The sequence below is a fragment of the Cryptomeria japonica genome, chromosome 2, assembly GCF_030272615.1.
Source record: "Cryptomeria japonica chromosome 2, Sugi_1.0, whole genome shotgun sequence".
NCBI lineage: Eukaryota > Viridiplantae > Streptophyta > Pinopsida > Cupressales > Cupressaceae > Cryptomeria > Cryptomeria japonica.
This window is the reverse complement of record NC_081406.1, coordinates 155875173-155895520: the sequence shown is the minus strand read 5'-3', so window position 1 is coordinate 155895520 and position 20348 is coordinate 155875173. Positions and strand designations below refer to the sequence as shown.

Below are 20348 nucleotides of genomic sequence, written 5' to 3'. Positions count from 1 at the left end.
ACCTTCAACATGAAATTGAACCTGTCAATCCTCACCACTTGCTACTTTCTCTTCATTTTCCCTGCCCTGCACATCATCATACCTAGCCATCTGCAATCTGGATGCTACCTGTGAGTGGATTCCATCACTTTTTGCTCTCTGGGTCTGATTCTTTTTCAATACATTGCGTACCTGTATCTAACCCCACTCTTTAAATTCTTGAAACTAATGCCTAATATAAATATGTTATTTCTGCACATTTGGACGTGGTATATTCCTTTTTTGCTTTGCTTCGTAAAACTTATTCTATTTCTGATGACACCTGTAACATGAAACCTCCTCAGGTCAGACCCTGGAATTGTTATCTGTTTTGTAGCATAGACCACAACATATAAATAGGTGATTTTACAAATGTAAATCTGTCGCTTTTCCTCTCTTTGAAGTACATCTATTTTTCTTCTCTGATATGAACTAGAAAAGTTTGGCAACCATGGCTTAGCAAATGTTTGATTGAGTATAACACCTGCTAATGTGCAACAGCAAATCTCTTCCCAAGTAATGTTTCTCTTAGCAACTAAGCACCATCCTGGATATGGACGCTTTTCCAGACAAATCTGAAAAATTTACAATAGATAAAATGCTTGAGTTTTGGGGTTCTCTACTAAAGTACAGTTACTAACTATTCATTCCTAATTGTTGAAGCACTTCCCTTATAACTAATCTCTGCTACATGAAAAGCTGGTCCTGGAACAAATTTCTCAGGCTTAAAAAGTAGGACCAAATCTCCTCAAATGTTTGAGACCATAACCTGGGGACTCTGGAACTCCTCATTTATCATTTAGCTTACGGTAAAAGTATCTCATAGAGGACAATTTATTGTATAATTCTTTGGAAAAAATGGCAAAGATATAGGATCTGCTAACCCATTTCGTGTCATCCCAAAATTTATTGTCAAATCCTATCAGCGAACCTTTATTAGGTGGTTATAGGGCTTTAGATAGAAGGGACTAAGTCAATCCTAGCAGCGAACCTTTGTTGGTTGGTTTTAGGGCTTTAGATAGAAGGGAGTAAGTCTCTCTATCCTAATTAGTAAGCCTAAATTTGATTTCATCTAATCTCAATCTAACAATCCTTTCCAGAAGAAGGTTACCAAAGGTTTTAACACCTTTCCTTGTCTAGGCTCTAGCTGAGCAATCTCTTATACATGGAAGTCTTTAGTTATTGAGGGATATATTCCACAAGGACCTGAAAGCTTGATGCCTAGTGATATTTATTGAACACTCCTAGGTTTTTGATAAAAGGGAAAAAAATGGGATTCACTGTTGAAGGAGCCAAATATAAGGTCAATAGGGTTGAGACCCTTCCAATTTGGTTTCTTCTTTGGATAACCATCTGGTATATTTCTTTTTACAAGGCTTTGTCAGATGCATTTCCTTTAAATTCTAATCCATAATTAGTATGGTTATTCTATTACTTAAATTTATCAATACAGTCTTAGGAAACTAGCTACTATAAGTCGCTTGTTTTTTAAGTACAAGTTGCTTAAGAAAAACAGTATACTGTCCTAATTTGAGTTGTTTTGAGTGTTGAAACATACAAGGAACTCAATAGACGTGGACAAGGCTGAAACACATCAGAAAAAACGAATGTAATAGAGAATTTGGCCTAGAAAAAACCCAGATTGGGTGAAACTCTAGGAAGAGTGAGCTTTAAGTCTCCTCTAGCTACTATCTACTCCAATTGGTTACAACTCACTTGTCTCAAGGGCTCTAGCAACACATTACAACAATGACAATATTCCAACACTAGTAAACCAGCTTTGCAGCTTGGTCAACTACACACTCCTTGCACTCAATTCCCTAAGCAATAACGTCACAAGGAAACAATGCAACTACTCAAGTTCAATGGTCTTCACAAGCCCTCAAGGGGTTTTATTATATGACTAGTGCAACGATATTTGAAGAGACACAATAACCTTGAAACCTTGAAACACTTGGATTCCAATCTTGTGAGTTCCACTGTTCTCCAAGTTTTAGGGATGATAGGATGTAATGTTCCCATTTTTAGGCCCTCTTGTAGTGTAGATAGTGCTGGTCTACAAATTGGTGCCAACATGATTAGGGGAGTATTTTGATGTTGCAAGTATGTTTAGATGGGTTAGTGGAGATGAATGACACTTTCTAGGGTGATTTTGGACAACTTGTCCAAGACTTACTATTTATAGTAAGTTACTATTTTTAGTAATTGACACCGATTGGTTAGTTGGAAACTTACAATAATTGGGCCTATGTTTAGCATATTATTATTTATAGTAAATGCTTTTTTGCGGGAATTGGCCTCAGACTCAGCTTCAGTTCTCCAACTGGTTCATGGATCCCCTTTTAGGGATCTTTCAAAGGGTTTGATAGACACTTAAATTTTTTAGTAAGTCATTGGCCCAATGGGGTCCAACCTCACTATTTATAGTAAGGCATCAAGATGATCTGGCACGGCTTGGGTGATCATCCGAGAGTTAGTAGAATTATCAGAAGATTATTATTTTGGCTTATATTAATGATTGGAGGATTAATGTAGTAGTTATTAAAGTTAAATGCTTGAATAATATTAAATTAATTTAAATGAGTATTAAAAGGGGTATTAAATGCTAAGGCATTTAAGCATTTAATAATTTAATAAAGCCAATGTGTTTAGCTAACTTGGGTGCCCATCATGGAGATATCAAGTTGTCAAAAAGCAAATATTTAATGTGCTTGTTAATGATAAAAAAGACACATAGAAAATCATGCCCTTTGAGGAAGATATAAAAAGCTAAAAAAATCAATTCTTCATTCATTATTAAGATTGCTTTTTGAAAAATTGGAGAATTTCGGGATTCTGGGAACAAAAACTCCCCAAGAGTTCGAATACTTGCTGGTGTGGAACATCATCCAAGAGCAATGAATTCAAGAGGCTTCATTCAGGGGCTTCAATTGACCTTAATTTCATAAAATTTGACAAAAGATTCAAGAATATATTCAGGGATTATTGATCTGTAGGTTGAAAGTATTCTAAAGGGCAGATTTGAATATTAATTGCACACATTTCAAGAGGAATATCATTGCAACTTTAAGCTGTACCAATTTGAGGGTTTCAAGTGGAAATGTGTGGCTTTCCTAGGGCACATTTTGGACCAAACAAGGCTGCAAAGGGACATTTCATCTTCTCCAAGCTAGTTGCCCTCATTCTAGCTTCCACATGCTCCAACTTGGACATTTAAATTTATTGTATGCAATTCACCAGTCTAGGCATGAAAACCCAATGTTGATCATCATTTTCCATTATTGTGATTATTGCATGTATCTGGTCAACAAATAATATATTATCTATAGCTAGGCAATTCAGGTATTTTTATATATAATTAATTTAATTCTGGAAAGCAAGGGTTTGACTGCGAAATTTGTTGTTTTAAAATCAAATAGTTAAATTGCAATTCACATTTTATTTCTAGCATTATATTTATATTCTGAAAACATCAAATAAAAAATAAAGAGCAAATAAATCAGAAGTGAAAAAATTGAAGCTTCAGATCAGGAGGGAGGGGGGATATAGCAGTGGTATTAGAGCACAAAGTATCTTGCTAGCCCGTGCAGTCAGTTGTGATATAGGATTTTTTATTTTTTTTAAATGAATATTCCTGGTAAATTGGTTTTAAAATTGATATATGAGCTTGCCAAAATGATCATTAATCCTGACATCAAAGGGTATTGCAAGTCAATATTTAAATCCAAGCATAAGGAGGAGCTTGGAAATACATCATTTGAATCCAAGATAGTGTTAAATTCTAAGCACAAGGGAGAGTCAAAAAATAGAACATTGGAACCCAAGGCAAATGAAAAGGGTTCTAAATTTTTTATTGCAAACAGTGAACCTTCAACCACACATAGTTATAAGTGTTGAAGGAGGGGCAAGGAGTTAACCTGGAAGAAAGGTTAGTGAAGAAACAAGAGTCACACAAGTGATCATGGGGAAATAAAAAAGCTGTCATCATTTGGGAGTTCTAAAGAAGTTGAGATCATTTTCACAAGCTCACTTGATAGCATAGTTTTAAAACTCGTGGACTCGCCATGAACTCGCGAGTCCATGGGAGCCACGAGTCGACTCGCCAAGGACTCGCGAGGCGAGTTCTGGCGAGTCCATCTGAAAGACTCGCGAGTCTTTTGCAAGGACTCGCGCGAGTCTTTTGCATGGACTCGCGAGTCTTTCAGATGGACTCGCGCGACCCAGAAAATATGTCATGCAAGCTTTAAAATTGAGTTTAACATGTGAAAAAATTTGGTCTCTCCGTCAGGATTCATATATGGAATATAACATTTAAGTATAAGTGTTATATTCCATATATACTGTCAGGATGTTTGAGAGTGGTTTCGGACCTCTAGGAGTTATAATGCAAAATCTAGTTTTTGGAGGATTCTTCAATTTTCCAGACTTAGTCAGATTTCAAGATCAGGAAGACATTCCAAACTTAGCCAAATTTCAGGGCATTTGAAGATTAGGATGACATTCCAGACTTTAAGTTATATTCCATATATACTGTCAGGATGTTTGAGAGTGGTTTTGGACCTCCAGGAGTTATAATGCAAAATCTAGTTTTTGGAGGATTCTTCAATTTTCCAGACTTAGTCAAATTTCAGGATCCTTTGGCGATGCCCCTTGACCCCAACTTGGGGGCGTTGCCCCCAAACCCCCGTCGAAAAATATAGGGGGAAATTGCGCCAATGGAAGTAGGGAAAATTTAAACTCTGAGTCTGATTAGGCTCCATATAAAAGCATAATTAGCATTGAAGAAATCTTGGTATTATACATTTTAGAGTTGAAAGTTTGAAACTATGAGTATGTGACATGTGTAATGTTTCAATTATGGCTCTTATGTTCTCTAAATGCATTAATTTCTTTATGTTTTTTTGTAAAACTACGGTATTTTTGTTTGTTGAGTCCTTGCCGAGTCTTTCACGAGTCTTTCACGAGTCCGAGTCCGAGTCCAAATTTTTGGTTTGCCGAGTCCGTGGCGAGTCCGAGTTTTTCAACTATGTTTGATAGTTTAGATCGAGAGGAATCACATATTGCACCCTTGATTCTTCATGTTGATCACAAAGAGGGAGAGAATGCAAACATGGATCGGCCACTTGGAGATGTTGATAACATGACACAAAGGTATGACAACAATTTTGATATTTGCAACAACAATTATATATCCTTCTATCATCATGAGATAGCAGCCTTTTCACATGAGGATGATGGTGTTGTAGAGTCTTCTTTTGATGACACTCAAGATTTGGGTGTTAAAGATGAATCATGTAGGGTGGATTCATGCCACAAACATGGAAAATAGGCACCAGCTGAATGGCATGAGTTTCTTGGTACAAAACTTGGAGTTGGAGCTATCCTACGAGATCAATTACACTAGTGCATATGAAGATGTCTCCTAATCAGTCATTGATGATGACTCCACATCTTCTGTGAGTGCTGATGCTTATGCCAGTCCGAGTGATCTTGGAGAAGATGAAATTCAGTCATCTATTGCAGCTACATTCGTGGGGAAATCTTCATTGGAAGGTGCGAATTTGAGTCATCGGGAAGACATTGCAACAGACAATGAATTCGAATCTTAGTATGGGATTCCTCATGGTTCAATACCTAATGATATATGGGATGGATTTACTTTTGACGAAAGTACTGTCCTAACTTCTATACAATTGGGCATAGAGGGTGACATTAATGGCATTTATGGTGTTGATACTAAAATCAGAAATAAATCTGATTTAGTGTTGCATGATGTTGATTATAAATCAGAAAATTTAGATGGCATTGATAGGTCCCAGGAGTTCCATTATTTGACAGGACAATTGAAGGTAAATGAAGGAATACATATGGACCTTGGTGGAGAACTTTTTCTTTTAGATTCACAGGCACTTAGAGAAGCATCAATGATAATGAAGACTAATTACCTACAATTACTTTTTGATAGAGATCACCTTCTCATGCTTTGTGAGATTTATTTCGATGCACTTAAAGGGAAAGAAGCAAAGGTAGATAAGCTTATTGGTGAGCTTATGATTACTCAAAATTGTTTGAAGCGCACTCAGATGGCCCTTTAAGAATCTGAAATTCAGATTGATGAGCTTTGTGGAGAATTGAGCTTGGTTCATTCATCATCATCCAATGCAGGAAACCAAACTTCTATGGTTGATAAACACTTGGGGATGAGAATGGTACTCATGGTTTGAGGGGAGAACCCCTTGAGATGGTCGAGCAAGAGGAACTTTTAGACTTGCATGGGCATGAGGATAGGAATGATTCTGAAATTTCTAAGTATACACACAATTTGCATCATGGAGATCATGAGTCACATTTATGGCATAGCCAATTGAGGGCTCAAGACATAGGTATAAAAGAGGTCGTTGTGCATACAATTGGAGGACCAGCCAACAATGGAGTATATGCATCCACAAGCGATAGGGGCACAAGTCTCTATATTGGTCATGTAGAGATTGCCATTGGTACTACTTGTGACTAGAAGGTGGATTCTTGTGAGGCTAGCATGCTCAATTGTCACATTGCTCCATCATTTTTACATGAGGATTGTAGGGGGGTGATCCCATAATACTAGGTTACACTTTTTGGTACATCTTGATTGTTGTTGAAATCACATATTTTTTAGATTATATAATTATGCAAGCCTTGAAAGGCCCCATTTGAATGAATATAATGAAGAGGGTTAGATCAAAACCTCTTAGATCAAACTCCCTTTGATAGAACCTCTCTACTCTTATATCATGCCTACAATGGAGTCTCCTTCACACCTATGAAAATGTTGACAAAAAACTAGTTTTACATTAGCTTTTGCAGGATTAAATGAATTTATTTAGAATTTTTGTTTGTTACAAGCATGTAGTCCTTATTATAAGCTTTCCAAAAAGTATAATTTCAAATTTATTTAATTTTATTAATATATATGTATTTTTTATTTCTTATGAATGTAGGTTTTTCATCAAACATTAAGGTCTTTGTTTCACATAGGTGGACTTTTGTGAGGTTAGCATGCTCAATTATCACACCGCTCTATCATATTTACATGAGGATTGTAGGGCTTCCTCTTGTGGGAGCATGTCTCCTACATTTGTTAGCAAATCGGGAAAAGTTTTGGTTGGAGCTGATTGTAATCCAGAGCCAAGTGAGTCATGAGAACTTAAGGAACATTTGAAAGTTACAGAAAATAAGGTTGTCCAAACCTTAACTTGATTTGATGGCACACACAAGTTTGCTGATTACCTCTTGTGATCAACACAATTGGAAGAAACAAAGAAAGGGATAGTAGTTGGGACTTATATATCAAGTCTGCAAACTATCAAACATGCTTAGGAGGAAATGAAATCAGATTTCCTCCATTTGCTCTGAGATCGAGACTTAGCCATCAAGTTTGCAGAGAGCGCTTGCATAGCCAATACCAAACTCGCCCTTCATGATCAGAGGAGTGAGCCACTTCTTGATTCGTGCAATGAGAGTGATTAGACATGGAATCACAATGACTATTTAGGTCTTCCTTTGGTGTGTGTGGGACTCACTTGGTACATCATTTTGTTTTGATCTTGATGAGTTGCTTTACCATTGTTAGCGCAATGATGATGGTTTTATCAGAGTGGTGCAATGGAGGTCAGTGGGTGTTGAGTATGGTGGACTTCTTGTTTGGATGAGGGATCTAAGATTTTCTATACTGGGAAGATTGCTTTATATTTGGAGGGTGACCCATGAGGTAGCTGAGCTTAGTTTCAATCTCATCCAGTTGAGGTAGAGGACTTTTAGTAGAGTTTTATACAAGCTTATTTGGGATCTTGGAATTTATGTAATGATGTTCAGGTGTGGATTGCTTTGGGACAACCAATATTGGAGCGGGTAGATTGTAATGTCCCCATTTTTAGGCCCTCTTGTAGTACAACTAGTGGTGGTCTCCAAGTTGGTGCCAACATGGTTAGGGGAGTATTTTGATGTTGCAAGTATGTTCAAACAGGTTAGTGGAGATGAATGACACTTTTTGGGGTGATTTTGGATAACTTGTTTGAGACCTACTATTTATAGTAAGTTACTATTTTTGGTAAGTGTTAGTTTCGACATTGATTGGTCAATTGGGAGACTCACTATTTTTAGCAAGACACTATGTTTAGTAGTTACTATTTATAGTAACCACCATTTTTGGCAGTTGGCCATGGTTTCAGTCTCCTCTTAGCTTCAACGTGGAGCATCTTTAGTTTTAGGGCATATGTTTAGCATATATGTTATTTTGGGGGAATTGGCCTCAAATTCAGCTTTAGTTTTCCAGCTGGTTCATGGATTGCCTTCTAGGGATCTTTCAGAGGGTTTGATTGACACTATTTTTAGTAAGTCATTGACACGATGGCATCCAACCTTACTATTTATAGTAAGGCAATAGGATGATTTGGCACGACTTGGCGATCTTTCAACAGCTAGGCAAAATTATCAAAATATTATTTTTTTGGCTCATATTAATGATTGGAGGATTAATTTAATTATTATTAAAGTTAAATGCTTTAATAATATTATATTAAATTGAATTAAAAGGTTATTAAAAGGGGTATTGAATGCTAAAGCATTTAATAATTCAATAAAGCCAATGTATTTAGCTAACTTGGGTGTCCAACATGTAGAGATTAAGTTATATCAAAACCAAATATTTAATGTGCTTTTTAATAATTAAAAAAGGCACATGAAAAATGATGCTCTTTGAGGAAGATATAAAAAGAAAAAAAAACAATCAATTCCTCATTCATTATTAAGATTGTTTTTTGAAGAATTGGAGAAATCGCAAGCAAGAGTTTTCTGCAATAAGATAATTTTAGGCTTCTGGGAATGAAAACTCCCAAGAGTTCAAATGCTTGTAGGTGTGGAACATCATCCAAGAGCATTGACTTCAAGAGGCTTCAATTGAGCTTAATTTCACAGAATTTTAATTATGGATTCAAGAATGTATTAAGGGATTATTGATCAGTGGGTTGAAAGAATTCTAAAGGGCAGATTTTAATAGTTATTGCATACATTTCAAGAGGAATATCATTGCAACTTTTAGCCGTACCAATTTGAGGGTTTCAAGAGGAAGTGTGAGGCTTTCCTAGATCACATTTTGGACCAAACAAGGGTGCAAAGGGACGTTTCATCTTCTCCCAGCAAGCTGCCCTCATTCTAGCTTCCACATGCTTGTTGCTCGATGTACCTATGTACAATACATGATGCAACATTCCTTCTTTTGGCGTCTCTCAATATAAATCATGCTTCACAATAGGTCTTTGATTTGCAGCCAATTAAATAGATTATGGAATCAATAAGTATGAAATGTATAGTATGAAATTTCAACTTCATTTAATTTCTCATATTATTTTTAGGCATATTTTAACTATTAGGATTTTAGAAAACCAAATTTGAATTTTAAATGCAATTGTAATAGTTATCATGTATCATCTCCAAAATTTGGATCTGAAAACTCTCCCCATGGTCCTCTATCCTTTGTAATTCTCCCCCCGCCCCCCCCCCCCCGATCTGAAGTTTTAATTTTTTGATTGAGGGATATTTTCTGACTTCTGATTTAATTGATCTTTATTTTTTATTTGATGTTTCCATAATAGAAATATAATGCTAGAAATAAACTATGAACTGTAATTTAACTATTTGCTTTAAAAACAACAAATTTCACATTTAAACCCTTTCTTGATAGAATGAAATTAATTAAATATAAACATACCCAAATTACCTGGCAATAGATATTATACTATTTGTTAACCAACTACATGCAATAATCACAATTCTAGAAAATGATGATCAACCCTAGGTTTTCCCTCAATTTGAGCCTGATGGTTCCTTAGAAACTTGAAATACATCACATATCACCAAGCAATCTTTGTGATTTGGTTCTAATACCTTACTAGTAATACTCATAAACCCGTGTCATCTAAAAAAACTTGGAAAACTTAGTGTTCTTAAAACCTTGGACCTTTTCAAAGATGACTTGTAGCAATGAGTTATTAGCATATCTAATAGAACATGGGATAAAAACACAACTAATCACTACATATGTATCTCAAAATAGCATTGTGAAGAAATGCAATCATAGCATCATGGAAATGATGCAAAATATGTTTAAGGATGCAAATAAATAAAGGAACATTGAGTTGTTTTTTAGCGGCAAGAATGAGAGCCCAGTGTTGTTTGTTGATAGGACAACAAGACAAGAGATCTTAGTTTCTTTTTATTGTGAAGAATTCCTCCCACCATCTCATGTCTCCTCAAAGCAAGAAGATAGCCAATGTTGAGATGATTAAAGAAATTCACAGAGGGGAAGAAATTCACACTTTGTCTGGGAAAATGGGAAAAGAGTGTTTGAGAGAGAAAGAGAGAGGGTAGCGTAGAGGGGATGGATAGGCAAGGTAGGTTGGAAAGGGTGTGGGAAGCAAGCTTGATGCTTGCTAATTATATTTGCTTGAAGATTTATAAATCCTTTTCAAGGAAACCATTTTGTGCACATCCTACAATCATGGTAGCTATAAGACCACATTTGTCTTAGGCATTCTATTATGCAAATCATGTGCTTTATCTATGCTTCCACATTTTGTGTACGTGTCTACCAAGGTTGTTGCAATAGCAACCACCCCAAAGCTCCCAATTTGGCGCAGGTGAGGATGGAGGCTAAAGGTTTTGGAGTTAGACTTTACATCTGCCAACTATGTTTGCTTAAAAGTATCTAGTTCTTTATCAACAAATCTATTTTGTGCATATTATGCAAACCTTGCAGCCTTGCGACCACATTTTTGTGAAGGAAAATGTCGCAAATTTTGATCTCCAAACTTGGAAACAACTCGTTGTAGATACATAGGAGAGGGCGCATAGTAGAAGAAAGTATGAATAGCCATTTAGTCATTCAATGGGGTAGAGAGATTCTAGATGTGAGATGATGGAGGTGATTATGGGAGGGGAAATAATGGTGCAAAAGAGGGATTAAAGAGAATAAAACTGTGAAGAAGATAGTTTAATTGTGGATTTAGGGAAAGGGACTTTGAAATGTCCAAGCAAATGTAGATTCTATATACTTGAAGATTCTAGAGTGGAACTCATTGAGTAGATATTTGTGCCCGCTTCAAAAATGTTTTCTTCTAGAGATGAGTACCCTCGTTCCTCGTTGCTTTCCTAAGATATTATTTAATTTTAAATTATTTACTCTTGCAAACAAGATGAATAGATTTATTGAATTGGGTTTGTCTAAATAATGCATTATGTAATTTTTCCCATTCTTTACATATAAATTGCATTCCTTGTGACATTTTGTCAATTATCTAAATTCCTTGTCTAAGCATAGAAATTGTTTTTAAGAGGTCCTTGAGAATTAAGTATTAGTTGAAATATGTAGCTTATCAAATTATTGATCTTGAAATGTGTGAATTTAAGCATCTTGCTTAGTAAGGCAAATATACATATATTTGCTCATTCCATGTTTATTTGAGATGGGAATAAGAATGCGACTATCATGTCTCATAATACATGTACTACCATATTGTAGAATTTACGACTTTCTAAAACATCTTAGGGTAAAATTTATAGTATAACAAATAGATTGGCATAGGAAGGCCTTGTCTTAAGGGAAGTATGCTAACTTCTACTTTTCTAGAATTGGTATGGTCTTGTGACTATTAACATCATTAAAGTTATTAGGAATATCAAGCATTTGAAGATTTAGCGGATACATTGTTTCCACTACCTTGAGCATGACTTAAGTGTCGGTTGGGCTTAAGCAAGTGAACAATAACAATTGTATGCCTTCTTATAGTTGGATAAAGTACTAGAGTTTAATTATAGTAAAGAAATAGTATTAATGATTGCGATAATGGTATACTATATGAAGTCTTATTTAATACATCCAAGTATAATATTAGTGGACGGGTTTTAAACATGAGCTTCCTATATTTTGTAATTATACGAAGATCATGTTATGACAAAGTGGGTAATTCTAATTACAAGAAGCATTTAGTTATATGTGCTAATTGCAAAATAATCTAGTTTGAGAACCAAGCTACGATGGGAATAGTGGCCCACATAATAAGGAAATGAAACCAAAATATTATTAATATTATTGGTATTGATACTAGGGAGTGTATCTCTCTATATGAATATAGGATGAGCATAATGTTGCTGATTGGTCTCAAGTATACCTTGAACATTAATCATATTTCATGCTAGTTGTAAGTGTTGACATGTCTTTTGAGGTTCAAAAGCATTTTATGTGGCTTTATTAGGATGGTGTCATTATCATACTTGATGTCGTTGAACCATATTGGAGTAGGATCCCACCCAAAGCCTTTTCGAGGCTTTTGCATTAATCTCACATTATATCAATATTATGACTACATGAGGTTTGTTTTGCCTCATAAGTACATCAACCTTGATAGGGGAACTATTGGATGATGGTATGATTGTGTAGGAATCATGGCAAAGGAAAGGATACACCTATGTTTTAAGACCTATGTCATTTTAGATACTTGTGATATTGAAAATATTAGACGTAATTTTATATTGAAAAGAGATCAAGTTGCATGTAATCATGGACTATCATAAATTCTATTGAAGTGGTGATAGGTGTAATAAGTTCCTTTAATGTCATTTTATCTTCTTTGCTTAATGTAATGATAAGACATGCATTACAATTATAGAATGGTATTTGAGCATTGGGTAAAGAATTTTATATGTCTAGAAGATATCTATTGATCCCTTGAGTATATGAACATCCATATTGAATGTATAATGTGAATTATAAATGGAAGTGTTTTCCTATGTGTTTATGTATATTGAGGTAATTTTTATGTTGAGTAATAAGCTTAGCCCTGTGTTGATAAGGAAAACCTTGGGATGTTCAAGTTGGTTTATGAATAATAATGGGAAGATTTTGAGTCAAAATCTTGATATCTTAAAAGGGAAAGTGTTATAGTACCAATTATCAAATTATGAACTATTTACAATTTTCTAACTATTGTTAGGTGTTATTAATGGAAGGGAAATGTTGATGAAAATTTAATTATTGGGAGCTTGTGCATAGGCATCCTTTGAGAGAAACCTTGTGAGGAGAACTATTGTCCTTGGGTGAAGGATGCCCCAGTGACGTCAAGTCCATAGCGGGAGGGTTTAGGTGGGGGGGGATAACTCCAAAGTTATGGGGTTGGTCCTAATTGGTTTGACCTTCTCTCTCTTCACTTGGCTTCAAATGAGGTCGAAGTGAGTATTAGATGGTTATGAAAGAGAGATACAAAAACTTGGTAAGTGGTATTTAATACAAGATGTGTTTTGAATTGCGAGTTGAATGAAGTAAAGGGGTTGACTACCTTATAATTAGTTGGTTAATCTATTATGTAGAGGCCATCTTATGTTGGATCCAATTTTAATCCTAGACCTTTAAAACTTTGTGTATATACTCCTAGATCAGTCATTGTGATCTACTTGTTCAAAATTAGGAACTCCTCTTCTAGTTATAGTACTAAGCTAAGTATAGGCACTGACTTTTACAACAACGGATGGAGTTAGAACCCTATGAGGCCATAGGTAGAGGATTGCATTCCTCTAACACGTAGACTAGTCCTTTCTATTTGAGGTGATCACCAAAGGATAAATCCTATGACCTGCATAAGATAAGCTTTTCTACTTGAGATTGACAGTAGCCAAGGAGTGTACTATACTAAAAGACTGTCAATTGTACCACCTAGTTAGCAGATGGATACCACTAGTTGCATGTAGGTGAGGGATACCGCACATTGAACTAGGGTATTGGACATATTCTGATAGGAGCTTGGGGGCTAGTTGCATGTAGGTGAGGGATACCCCACATTGAACTGAGGTATTGGATATATTTCGACAAGAGCTTGGGGGCTAGTTGCACGTTGATGATGGATGTCCCGGTTGCTTAGTCGTCCGATGGGCTATAGGGAAGAGAATTTCTAATGAGTAATAGGTAGGTAACAATTCAACCAATCTCAGTATAATTTTGCATATATCTTGACGTGGAAATGGTATTCTTGACCATGTAGGTATGAAGATAGACACTCGGTGTAATATGGGATACATCGAATCCTTATCACTTGTTGGTGTAGAAGACCGGGCAAAAGAATGTGACCCACAGTGTAGTGCACAATGCATTGAATTTTCTTTTATTTGGGATGCAATATGGGCAAGTGATAGTTAGCCGTTATGGATATGTTTGTTTCTCACTATGTATATGCTAGTCACTATCTATGTGACATATGCTAGAGCTAGTCATTGAGTATGTGACGTATGCTAGAGCTAGTCATTGTGTATATGTGATGTATGTATGAGCTAGTCACTATGTGTGTGATATGTATGAGCTGGTCACCATGTGTTTATTAGATGTATGATCAAGTCACTCTCTATGGAATTGGGAATTGTGGAAGGATATGACCCCCCAATGTGATTGTGTATGCTTGTACACTACTTGATGGCCAATGGTTATCTTCTCTTGAAATGGACTAAGTTAATTGATTGTGTGATATTAATAACCAAGGTTTAAAGGAAGATCAAGGATCTCATACAAGAGGAGAGAAAGATCTCCCTTAAACACTCTGGGTGAACTATGCAGCCTCTTAATTCCCTCAAAGGGATACATAGGTAGGGTCATTAGGAATGAACTGTCTTGGCATATGTCTAGGTCTAGAGATGACCTTGACTTCAAGAACTTACCACCTTTGACAGTAAGCGTAAGTGGTGAAATGGAGTTGTCACTTGTATGGAGATTGAAGAAACTATGAAGTTGACACTTCTATGCTAGAACAAGAAGCTTGGTCAATTGAGTTGGTACATGTAAAAAAATAATGTAGTGTTTGAGGGGCGGATATTATATAAATATTAATATTTACAAAGTGTATAAGGAAATTGAAGGCAACGACCCAAACCAACATGTAGAATCTTTCAACACTGCAAAACCTTTTGTTATTGTATGTGAATTTAGATTATATATGTGAGAGTGTGAATATAGATTATATATATGAGAATATGAATACAAACATACTCACAAGGATGAAGAAAGAAAATGTATATCATAGGAAAATTCTTGACTCTCAAGGATCTAATAGAATTTGCTGCCATTGTGTATCCTACAAAGCCTACATACAGGAATTAAAAGAACAATAACTAGAATATAATTTGAATATCTTTTGAGTTTTGCATCAAACTGTAAATAGCCAAATTGAAAATACTTGTGGTCTTGTCAGCTCTTGTTTTCCCTTTTGTGGTGTGTTTTGATGCATTTAAGTTTTGATTTTTTTGAGATTCTTGTTTTATTTGTGTGGGAGTTGACACCTTTTGTGTGGGGGACGGTGGTTGAAAGTCTCTTGCAATTGGAAAAGTATCAAGCAAGGTCTTTGCTACTGGGATGTGTCTCCGTCCTTGAGATGGGTCTTGTGCAACTATGGCTTAGACTCAATATGAAAATGAAATCAAATTTAATTTAGCTTTGCATTTGGACACACATGACCATTCTATTACATTTTCTTGATTTGATAAACAATTGGCCCATTATAGCATGTGTAAAAAATTGGCAAGTAATACAAAATGTGACCAAAATCTTTAAATGTAACATAGAATAATTAATGTCTAATTTATTAGATTATTAGAACTTCGACATTCAATAAATTTAAATACATGTTAGTACTTGTCACACAGCCAAAGTTGACAAAAATATTGAAAGTTGATTGAAAACATGATACAACCAAAATATCCTTGTGTTTACACAAAATGACACATCTAAGCTTATGACATGATTTTGATATTGTCACACCCAAAAACATAGAAGCTTATCAAAACATAGATAAAACTAGAGAAAACTACAAATAAAGCAAAATTGAAGCATTGAAATTCAATAGCTTCGATTGTTTAAAAATTGTGATTTTTGAGGCAACAATGCTTTACATTGTAACATTACTTAGGTGTTTGCTATAATTATGAGGTGGTAATTGTTTTTCTATTGATTAGGGTTAAACATAAGCAATAAATAACATATTGTAATGTGAATGGTTGAGTTAAAATGTTGTGCCTTATTTTTGTCGGGTTTGCTCTTGAAAGGATTTTTTATGGTAAATAATTGTCTTTGTTGTGATTGTAAGATTATACTCCTTTTACTTTTACTCCATTAAAGATCAATAATTTTGTTTTCACCTTTTGGTTATTGTATACTACTAATTCAAATAAACCTTAAATCCTCTAATATAGCACACACTTTAACACAAATGAATAGGGTAAAAGTACAAACATGTGTCACTTTTATAAAGGGATCAACCAAAACAAATAAAAAAACTCAATTTCAATTGCAATAAAGTGGCTTTTATGTTTTCAGTTTCAGAATGTGAAATGTAGAACTCTGGATGAAGTTCATCCTTGTAATTTTATTAAAAAATAAAAATTGGTTTGACAATTTTTTTATAGATTTAAAAGTGATATTTGAATTATTAAAAAAAACAAAAGTGAGGGTGAGTTAATGTCACAAGAGAAAGAGAAAATAGTTTTGTTGTTTTGTTGTTTTTTTTCCCAAATAGATAATTTCAATATGTAGTGCATGCAAAAAATATTTAATTTTTGGTTAATATTTTTCTAATAATAGTGTTTTAATGTCAAACTTACTAGAATATCATAGTTTTCATATATGTTAATTTTGTCTAATTTTTTTAAATTATTTTTATCACTTTCAAAAAACAAATTATACCCTTTTCGAGAGGATTCCCTCGTCTAGTGCACCATATATACTTAAAAAAAAATGAATATGTTTATATTTTTTTTTTTCTAATTTCTAATTAGCCTCATGTTTGATTATAAAAACTTGCAATATTTAAAAAAAATCATATTAAAACACTAAAATATAAAAAAAAATTGGATTCTAAACTCCGATCTCTACAAAATAGTGTTTTTAGACTTTCATGAATGTTCCCTTAGTTGGAGAAACTCAAGGTTAAAAGTAAAGCTTTTTTGAGTTTGCTCCGAAAGAGACCATGATGCCAATAGGTAGCGACATAGACAATTTCAATTGAAATGCTTGTGGCCTTTCGCTGAAAATTTTACATGCAAATTTGACAACGTTTCAAAATTTCAAAAGAGAAAATTTTAAATCTACGATTTCAAACAAAAGGGTTTCGCTTGAAACTCTAGTGACGAATATACACCGCATAGTTTTGGGCAAAACTCTTTCGCCTAAAACCTTTTTGAACAAAATATTTTCATTAGATGCTATTTAGCTGGTCAAAAGAGTGACACAACTTTGTGGTTTTACCCAATAATTAAGAATTACAATGACAAAGAAGAGAAAAGTTGCACATTTGCTAAAATGTTGAGTTCTAACTAAAATGCTTCTCTTTGAGTTCGTTGAGAACTTACTCAGAGAAAAAAAGTGTCGCCTCAATGCGTCAATCTCACATAGGTGATGAGGAGATTAAAATCTAAGGAGATTGTTGATATGATAATATTCATGATAGACAAAAGCAAGGTTGTCATGAGTAGTGGCTTAAAAAATGCATAGAAGTAACTCTTATGCAAGAATGATCAATAACCTTGCATGCATTGTCAAAAACATCCTTGAAAAGACCTCAATCATAATGTGAAGTGTACAATGTCTAGGGAAGAAATATATGATAGATCATAAGTGAATGTTTACTTGTGAATTGCACCAAAGGGTTTCTTAAATACCAGTTTTTAAAGTAGAAGTGGATGGTCAATTATGTCTAATTGGATAGTTTGGGTTGTAGTTAATCTTGGTGATATGGGCTAGAGAAAGTAGAATAGGGGACGATAGTGATTTAGGAAGTGTATCACGTTGGAAGAATGTGCAATGTGAGTAATTAGAAAGACTAGAGTGAATTCCAAGCAAGGATCTTGTGGTAGGATCCTAAGTCTAGCTACCATTGAACCCTTTCCCTCAAGGACAAGAGGTCAATACACAAAAAAATACACTAGTAAGTGTTCTCAATAAAATAGTGTATACGTTTCTCCTCTTAAAGATCTTTACTTGCCAGTTGTGATGTAAGCCATAATGTTGTGAAAAATAAACATGAAAATAAAATTTGAAAGTATATGATTGAAAGCAAATTATAGAGGGAAAGTTGAAGTCAAATGTTGAAGATAGACTTGTATACTTGAATGCTTGTTTGTTGATGTAGAAGAGTATGAAAGTTGATTGCATGGTATGTTAAAGAAATGTAATGCGAGACTATGTTATGCCCCAAGCAATTGAGTATAAGAGAAGGTTATGCACATTTGAATGAGTTGCAAAAGGAGTCTATGTTCCATCAAGTGTAAGTGTACGTTGTGAAATGCATGGAATGAATGCAAGTAGTGTCCATGGAGATGCAAAACATGTAAGATTGTATGATTGTTCCCTATAGATGGAAAACCATGCATTATGGAAGAAAAGATAATGGTTGCCTCCCAACCTAAACATAAGATGGTGCTGCAAGAAATGTTGAAAAAAATAATTGTAAATGCAAAATGATGCAAATATGTTTGACTAGAGTATAATTTGTTTAAAATAAGCAATTGTGTTTCAAGAGGTGCCATTGGGTAGAATTTTATTGAAATTTGAAATCTATGACTACATAACAGAAATCTATTAGCAATAATTAGAATAGATGCACATAAGTAAGTGTATAATTGTTCTTCCTTTGATTAGTTGGGTCTGTTGAATCTATCTATGTATGCTAAAATGCTTTATGTTTGTGCTTGAATGTTGTGTTGGGAGGATAATGATCTTCGGTGATTTTGTAGAGTGGTTAAATTAACAAAATATGAAGAAGAATAAAGCATTGAGAGATATAATGCGAGAGAGAAATTTATCCTTTTTCTTGTATTGTTTGAGATTAAATGCACTTGTGTTATACAAAGATTGATTGCAATCACTTTAGCCTTCATTTTGTTGTATGTATTTACTAAAATTTGTGTACATGGTTGAGTGGCTAAGCAATTGAGAGCACGCCAACAATCATTCAATAGCCATAGGTTTTGTAATAGATTGTTTGACATGCTTGGTAACTAGTAATTTATAATTATTTGTATTGTTGGCCATAAGATTTGTAGGAGAGGGAGGAGAACTAAGACAAGGAGAGGAAGGCATGAAAATGGAGGTAATGTGATGGTCATTGCTAGAATCACAAGACATCAATCAAATCAATGATGCAATTATAGACTTATAAATGATTTATATGTGAATCCTATATGGGAGAAGGAAGTTGATCTAGGGAAATGGAGTTTGGTCGGGATTAGGGGAATATCAATAAGAATTACTTTATCTTACACACTATGTGAAGGATGTTAAGGGTTGTGAGGGATATGAAACTTAGGAGCATAACATGTTTTTATATTTTAAGGGTTTTTGTTTCACATGTTGATCAATTTATAGGGAGAATTTTAGTTGATTTGTGGCTTATGTTTACTTTCCTTTCTAAATGAAGTCTTGTAAATTGGAGTTAGGTTCGAAAAAGTTGTTCTAAGTACAATGACTTGAAGGGCTCTGCAATACTCATGAAAATTTCTATAAATATGTTGCCACCAACATCATCTATCTTTGAGTTGGCATATCAAATTGTGTCAAATCCTTAAGGGTGACATTAGAGATTTAATATCACTAAAGGCTTTTGCTTGTGGTTGTCTTGTATTAGATTTGAGGCCTATGTGGTTGGTCATGATTTAATGTTGCTATATTGGGGAATTGACCTAAGAAAACATCTTTCTTGTTAGCTTGGTTTATGGCTTTCTCTAAGGTTTGTTTATTATATCTATGGACATTTTATTATCTAGATTATAGAGTAATGACGAAGTGAGAAAACAACAATTGTTGTTGAAAACATGGAGGCTTTTAAGACCAACAGTTTTTACTTTGTTTAATGAAATCACATTAGTCTCCTTGTTTTCTTGTTTGAATTAGAAAACTATTACAAGTTGTCTTGGGAATTGTTATTAATTTGAAACTATTTTCTTTAGTTTGCAAAGAAATCATCAAAAGTTTGTATTGAATACCAATCCAGGGTTTAACCAATGGTGTGATTAAATCTTGGTGATGTCAATAGAATTGTTCATGTGTAGGCCAAGGTTAGAAATTCTATCAAAAGTGGGTTTAGGATCAAAAGAAAGATTGCCAATGTGTGAAATGTCTAAGATGATGGGTTATTGAAATAATGATGTGACAACAAATCATAAACATGTTTTGGTTGGAAATTCTACGCCTAGCGACATTTTTTGAAATGGATTGCACTCTTGCCCATGTCGCCTCTACAAACTTTGCCCAACTACGTGATCCA

At 34.5% G+C, this 20348-nt stretch overlaps 1 protein-coding gene across 4 annotated transcripts in view; it reads left to right on the top strand.

Moving 5' to 3' along the window:
• Window positions 1-20348, top strand: part of LOC131070562 (ATP-dependent DNA helicase Q-like 1) — a 126216-nt gene that overhangs the window by 100518 nt on the left and 5350 nt on the right. Inside the window, exon 10 of one of the 4 annotated variants that reach the window (XM_058006128.2) lies at window positions 19121-19175. The exons of the other annotated variants lie outside the window; for them this stretch is intronic. Coding sequence (XP_057862111.2) covers window positions 19121-19175 — 55 coding nt within the window. The remainder of the gene's footprint in view (window positions 1-19120; window positions 19176-20348) is intronic. 4 annotated transcript variants of the gene reach the window in all.